This window comes from Octopus bimaculoides, chromosome 5 (genome assembly GCF_001194135.2).
Source record: "Octopus bimaculoides isolate UCB-OBI-ISO-001 chromosome 5, ASM119413v2, whole genome shotgun sequence".
Taxonomy (NCBI): Eukaryota; Metazoa; Mollusca; class Cephalopoda; order Octopoda; family Octopodidae; genus Octopus; species Octopus bimaculoides.
Window position 1 is genome coordinate 22,750,117 of NC_068985.1, and position 7,834 is coordinate 22,757,950.

Here is a 7,834-nt window from a genome sequence, read left to right on the forward strand (position 1 = left end):
CTACAAAAGCTCAAAGACAATATAATGTATGGGTATATTTATTTTTTTTATATATTATTGTTTTATATATTATTTTCTTCATTTTGTACTTCTTTGTAAAAAAACATTTTCATTCTCCTTCTTCTTGATAATTTGCTTTTCGCAATGAAAACCGGTTAGAAGAAATCTTTATTAAAATATGCTTCCAGTTTAGCATTCTGGCTTTTTTTCATTTTCCTATTATTTCTCCACATGCGGTTAACACAACCCCACTATTTACTGACTTATATATATATATATATATATATATATATATATATAAATGTGTGTATATATATATAAATAGATGGATAAAGAGAGAGAGACATGCAGACAATATGTTCATGCATTAATTTTGCAGCCAGTAAAATAATGAATTCATAAAAATTCAAACTGGTGAAATTTATGTAAGAATACATACACAAAACAATGGGCAGCTGATATGATCCAATCATTATGAAGGATTGTTCCCCCGCAAAAATATTCTGTACTGTAGTGAAGATTCGAATATGTAGTAATACGTTCAACTGCCACCTGCCATGGATACCTGCCATATGCAGCGTCTTCCTTAACTAGTTTAGAGTAGGATATTTTGTCAACTGCTCTGTCAGCATATTTGGTCTTTATTAGGCGAGGTACTTTGCCACAGACTGGTGCTAAGATAAGAATGAAAATAAAATTCTTTCATATGAATAAAGACAAGATATTAAAATTTATTCAGATCAAATACATCCTTATGCTTCATCATCATCTTCATCATCCATTGTTTTAAATCTGGGTTTTGTCCCTGTTAACGGGGGTGGCCAGATCTACCTCAATGTCATAGCAATCGCCCTCACACCATCTCACCATCTTGCCCGGTTTTGGGTGTTCTCCTTTTTCAAACCAACCCTCTCAATCTCCTCCACCTGTCCCCTCCACATTTTCCTCGGTCTACCTCGCTTTCACACTCCATTTACTTCAAATGCAGTCACCCTCCTCAGAACATGCTCCTTATCTCTCCTCAACACATGTCCATACCACACTCCATTCGCCCTTACCCCAGCATTCCCATCAAATCCTCAGTCCTCCTCTTATCAAACAGCTTCACCCCACACATTTCTCTCACCATTGCTCTCTCAGTTCTTCTCAAATTGCCATCTCTCTCTCCCTCATACACCATATCTCACTCCCATACATCATTGCAACTCTCACACAACTCTTATAGACCCTTCCTTTCATCTTTAATGGGAACCTTTTCCCATATAACAACGCCCCACATTCCCTGAACTTCATCCAGCCAAGTCTCGCTCTTGCCGCTACAGCTACTTCATATCCACCACTTACATCCACCACTTACATTCACCCTATCTCCCAAATAACAAAACCCTTTCACTGTCTCCACCTTGTCACAAAGTGTTTCCACTGACTTCACCAGCACTCCAGCTCCTTTCTCACATCTTCCACAACTCCCTTGCCTGTCTTGGGAGTTACCTTCCTTTTCGTACATCTACCATGAATCCATTTCTCAAATCTCATACACAACACCACATTTACCATTACCCTCCTCTCACATACACCACATGAATCCACCTTACTCACTAACACTTCTCCTTCCAACCTACATATCATTACCTTTGTCTTCCCAAGGTTTACCTTCAAACCCTTGCTTTCAAACACCTCCTTCTATTTCCAAATCTTCTAACTATTTTATAATTTAGTTACATTTAGTTACCACAGTTATTTAGTTGGTCTTGAACTTTTTGCTAAAATAACCTATTCATTATATTGAGGAGAGGAGTCTACTGTTTGAAAGCTTTGACTATTGTTGGTGGAGGTGTCATTACCCTTGGCAGATCTAACAACACTGCAAAAGTCTGAGGAAAAAATTGAGACAAAAGCAATTTCTGATTCCCTGAGATTTAAGGTAGGGCTAAATTAGGGTGAAATACTCTAATATAGTAAATTAGTTTATATTTTAGAGACATTAGAAATGATTACAATAAAATTGAATATCAGATTTCCACTAAACCAAACAACTAGCTTAATGTAGGATGGCTTTATCTATGAATGCAAATATTAAGATTGGTATCACAAATATTCTAATTGTATGAAGAGGTAGAGATAGTACTTTTATAAGTAAAGATTGGCTCAGAAAAAATGAAATGAAACAATATAGTAATTCTTTATTCTAGGAAGTAGATCAAAGATTATTTATCAATATATTAAGGTGGAGTTCGTGTGGAACAGAATAAAATTTTGTAGGAGTCAGGAATTAAAATGCTTAAATAATGAAGGAAATCGGTAACCTAGAATAAAATTGTCCTTGCAATGACCTCTAAAAATAATCTAAAAAGAACAGACATTTGAATGAGGGAAGGCAAAAAGCATCATATAAAAAAACAAAGACTGATTCCACTGCTGATCGACCTGGACGTGGCTGAAAAAGAAGTGTGCAGACCCTTCAACTTATCAAAAGTACCAGAGAAAAAGATACAGCGAAATCCTCATTCCATCAGAAAACTGGCTGCCACAGCAAAGGTAAACTGAACATCGATGTATTGAGTGCTGAAGGAGGATTTGAAGTCCCACCCCTACAAGATGATCTGCTGTCATGAGCTCACACAAGTTTATAAGACTATGAGACGTCTTATCCTGCATCAGATTGGTGAAAGCACGCTGCCCAGCCTGGTATTCACCGATGAAAAGAAATTTGACATTGAACAGACAGTAAACAATCAGAATGATTGACTTTGGAGTGTATCTGGCTCTGTCGAGGATAGACTCATAAATTGATGTCAAAATCCACTGTCAGTTATGGTTTGGGTGGCTGTGACACTCACAGGAAGGTCTCTCATTTTTGTGCTGTCTGGTGTCGAAAATTAATGCCCATCGATACATTAGGGACATTCTGGAAGCTGAACTGCTTCCATGTGCAAACGAGCACTTTCAAGACACACCTTGGAGCCTCCAATAGGATTTGGCACCATCCCACAGCTCCAGACAGACACAACACAGGACTCACAAAAACATTCCGTCATTCATAGGCAAGATGTATGGCCTTCAAGGAGCTCTGAACTCAACCTGTTGGATTTTTCTGTTTGGTCCATTTTGGAGACAAGGGTCTCGAGTACTCCTCATGCTTTGCTCAACACTCTGAAGGCAAAACTGCACCAGAATTGGGCTTCGATTCTGCAAGAAAAGTTGTGTGCCATGTGTTAAACATTCACACCTAGACTTAAGGCTGAGATTTGAAACAAAGGAGATCACATTGAATAAATGTGGTAGTGTCATAATTGGGTTTCTTTTACCATTGCATTGCAACACTCGGACTTGAAACAACATTATTTTGTTTTGGCAAATTTGAAAAAAGCTAACTGTTTTAATTTTGGGACATCCTGTATATGAAGGATACCATGTAGCATATGGTCTGACTTGCTACTGTCTGAACCAACTCTATTACCATGAAATAATAAGAAACTTTTTCATTTAAATCAGTAATAGTCTTTCATTTTAATAGTGTTAAGTTTTGATTGACAATGAAAGGTTACACAAAAACGATTCTACGTATTTCTCTTGTGCATCAGATAAAGAAGTATTTATCAGTTTTGCACAAACTGACTGGAGTTGCCTGTATCAGCCTAAAATAGTTCATGTTGCTTTCAATGTTACTCATACTTTGAGAGATTTTCCAGCTATTGTGATTGTATCGGGTTATAAGAAAATGTATTGGTTGCATAATGTTATGGAACACTGTCATTTTTACTTACCCACAGTGGTTGCTGATGCTACAGTAGTTGTTGTAGGGGAAGTAGTTGTTGTTATTGCATCTCGGTAACACTGCACACTAACATCTTCTATGTGGTCACAGTCATGTTTACCTCGAGGATTTCCTTTACAGAATTCAATACTATCTTCAATGCCATAGCAATTGAGCTCATCATACCAAATAACACCATTACCTTTTCCATAGATACCTCCTGGTAAAGCAATACCTGATCTAGAAAAACATTAAGACATGGGATATAATAACAAAATCAGTTCGAAATAACTAAAGGTGTAATAAAAACTAAGCCAAGATTTAAATAAATGACACATAAAAACTATCTTTTAGCCATAAAAAATTCTTCCTCCTGTTGCAAATTGTTATAATGTAATTGTTACATACAATAACATAACCAGACAACAGTAAACAACAATGTAACAAACTAACAAATCCCTTTACGAATCAACAATCAAAATTCCTTGTTAATTAACCAACACCTTCCGACTTCACTGCAAACTAACACGCACTTCACTTGACTCTGAACTCTGAATTCAGATCACTACTGTTTATACTTTATTCAAACCAGTTTATCTCTTGCAAGGGGGCATCATAACTCTCATCACAACATCAACCCTTTTGAGATTTTGACTACTGTAAGAAAGTGGAATTTCTTTTATTTTAATTTTTTTTCTTTCCAGTGCCTCTTCCATTTTTTTTTAGCTGATGTATACTTAATTGTTTCCCATTGTACAAAGCACTCTTGTTTTTATTTTGATTTTTTTAAAATTTAATATATTTTTTTTGTTTAGGTATTACTTCCAGATATTCAGTCTGTTTTCATTTTCTGAAGCTAGTTCTACGGAGTTTAATATCTCTTGGTGCTAGCACTTCAAACATATCATAGAAGACTCCCATTAGTATTATCCTTCATTCTTCCGTATGTCCCATCTTTAATTGATTAAAGTATCTCTTATGTTATGAACGTTGTTCTTTAATTAAATACATCATGTTACCTAATCTTATGATTACACAGCCATCCTCCCGACCTTCTTTACCATTTTTGTAATTTTTTTACTTTGAAATATTTTGTAATATTTCTTGTATTTCCTTCAAATATATTTTTTGTCTTTCCTTTATATGTATTTTTCCTGGCAATAATTTATTGAAGATTGATTTTATTTTACACGTGAACATAAACTCTACTGGTAACTTTCCTGAATAAGCATTATTCTATATACTCTCAAACTTTTCGTTTGTGCCTTGTTATTGTCTAGCCCATCCCTAGCTTTTCTTAGAGCTCATTTGAATGTATAGCTATCCACAATGATTAGATACTATGTGTGGTTCACTAGTCCATTTTAGTCAATATGTATCATGGTCCATGGCCTCTCACGTCTTTGTGCATAGGCCTAGCTTGCACGAGTACTTGCAGAAACGTTTTTCCAAATTTTCTCTTTAACTCTTCAGACCAATTATTTTTAGAGGGACAACCATTTACAATAGAGATTTATGGAGAGGTCCCATCAATTAAATAATTCTAACCAATCAGTATCACACAGATTGGTCACATTTTTAATGGCGAAAACTTTTGCTTTGCATGTTCTTCCTCAAAATGTGACATTAGTCCACATTTCACCTATGAAATGAAATTTGTTGCCTGTCACGCAATGAGCAGATTTCACTGTTTTTCTCAACATAATCGAACTAAATATGTAGACTGGCACCCATGCCAGCGTCTCTTCATTCAACACTAAACTCGGCTTGCAAAGACCTGTTGGGGCAAGCGAAAGCGAAATCGTGATGGCACCTGTACCAGTAGATCACTAAGAGCACCGTCCGATCATTGTCAGAGTACCAGCTGTCTGGCTTCTGTGCTGGTGGCACGTAAATAGCACCATTTGAGTGTGATCGTTACCAACGTCACCTTCCTGGCACTTGTGCCAGTGGCACATGAAAAGACATTCGAGCAAGTTCGTTGCCAGTACCGCTGGACTGGCTCCTGTGCAGGTGGCACATAAAATACACTATTTCGAGCATGGCCATTGCCAGTACCTCCTGACTGGCCTTCGTGCCAGTGGCACGTAAAAGCACCCACTACACTCTCGGAGTGGTTGGTGTTAGGAAGGGCATCCAGCTGTAGAAACTCTGCCAAATCAGATTGGAGCCTGGTGTAGCCATCTGGTTCACCAGTCCTCGGTCAAATCGTCCAACCCATGCTAGCATGGAAAGCAGACGTTAAACGATGATGATGATGATGATGATGTGTCTATATTTATTATTGAAATATCACTTTCAGTATCCAACTGAAGTTTAATATGTATTTTATTTATTTTTACATGTACGAATTTTCTTATTTGGGAGTTTTTGTTTCTGCTGAGAACACTCTAGGATTTTTATTGGTTGACCTTCGTAATTTTGTTCTACAGTGTAAACTCTTGTGACCAATTCTTTTGAAACTGTAACATTATTGATTTTTAAATGGACAGTCTTTTCTGAACTGTATGCCCCCACATCTATAACATGGATTAAGACGTGGTTCTGTTTTTTTATTGTACTTTACTGGTTGGCATATTTGTATTTTTGAGGAATCCTTTTCTTGAATTTTTTTCTACATCGTGTTTCAGGTTTACCACTCTTTGGTATTCTTCTGCCAGGGATTGTAAGGTTTGATCTTGGTTTGCTTGTTCCAACTTAGAAAGAATTCTTGCTCTATTTTCTATATCTTCACTTGCTGTAAGGCCTCGTATGAAAATAAGACACTTGAACATCTCAGTTGTAAGTTCTTTGAGCTTAAAACTTTCACACATCCTGTTGACTGTTCCTGCATATGTGATAAAATCATAATTCTCTTTTTTTTTGTTATATTCCAAAATTCCATTCGTGTATTAAATAAAGAAGTTTTATCACCGAATATGTTTGACAGTAATTCTATAGTTTTTGTTAAACAAATCTGATTGTTTTTAGTGGGTGGAGGGGTAATATGAAATTACAGAAATGTTCATGCTCTAATGAGGCTAATTTTTGCAATAACAATCTCCCTTTTTGTTTGTCCGACCATGATTTGCAATTTTGCATAAAAATCTCCTTCTGTAGTACAATGCAAAAGTTATACCATCCTCTGGAATATAACTAAGTTCATTAATCGAGTTTGAAACGCCATCTAGCGAAAACAAACTTACTTAATTTTTGAACTTCTTTGAACAGTAAACAACAATGTAATGAACTAACAAATCTCTTTGTGAACCAACAATCAATATTGCTTGTAAACTAACCAACCAACATCTTCCGACTTTACTGCAAACTAACACAAACTTCACTCAACTCTGAACTTTGAACTTTGAACTCACTGAGATCACTACTATTTATACTTTACTTGGACCACTCTATCTCTTGCAAGGGGGCATCATAACTCTCATCACAACACAGATGATTGTCCAAATTTACAAGGAACATTCTGAGGGCATATGACCAAGTGGTTAGAGTGTTGGACTCATGATTGTAAGATTAGGGTTTCAGTTCCTGGGTTAGGCAATGCATTGTGTTCTTGAGCAAAACACTTCATTTCATGTTGCTCGAATCCACTCAGCTGGCAAAAATAAGTAAACTTATGAGGGACCAGCATTCTGTTAAGTGGGGTGGAGTAGTATTATACCACAGACTATAAGATTCAGGAAGGTTAGGGGAGGTGCATGGCTTAGTGGTAAGAGTGTCAGATTCATGATTGTAAGATTGTGGTTTCAGTTCCTGAAGCAGACAAAACACTTCATTTTATGTTGCTCAAGTCCACTCAGCCAACAAAAATTATTCCTGTGATGGGCCAGCGTCCTGTCCAGTGGGGAGTATGTATGTGAGAAAATCTGGGAAACTGGCTCTATGTGTCTATATAACTTAGGAAGAAACTTCACCCTTTTACTCAAAGTAAAACAGTATAAAATAGTAATGATTAATCACAAATTAGACAAAGAAAGATATCAATTAAATGAACGGCTTACTTATATCCCAGCTGCTTGCAAACAACAGTGGCATCTTTGTCGTCAAAATTGTCATCACATACAGTACCAGTGATGTTAT

At 36.5% G+C, this 7,834-nt stretch overlaps 1 protein-coding gene across 1 annotated transcript in view; it reads right to left on the reverse strand.

Annotated features, from left to right (window-relative positions):
* LOC106879328 (neurotrypsin) overlaps positions 1-7,834 on the reverse strand; it is a 27,927-nt gene that overhangs the window by 19,003 nt on the left and 1,090 nt on the right. Inside the window, exons 2-4 of the mRNA XM_052968023.1 lie at positions 7,756-7,832; positions 3,768-3,997; positions 440-674 (exon numbers count right to left, since the gene is read on the reverse strand). Coding sequence (XP_052823983.1) covers positions 440-674; positions 3,768-3,997; positions 7,756-7,832 — 542 coding nt within the window. The remainder of the gene's footprint in view (positions 1-439; positions 675-3,767; positions 3,998-7,755; positions 7,833-7,834) is intronic.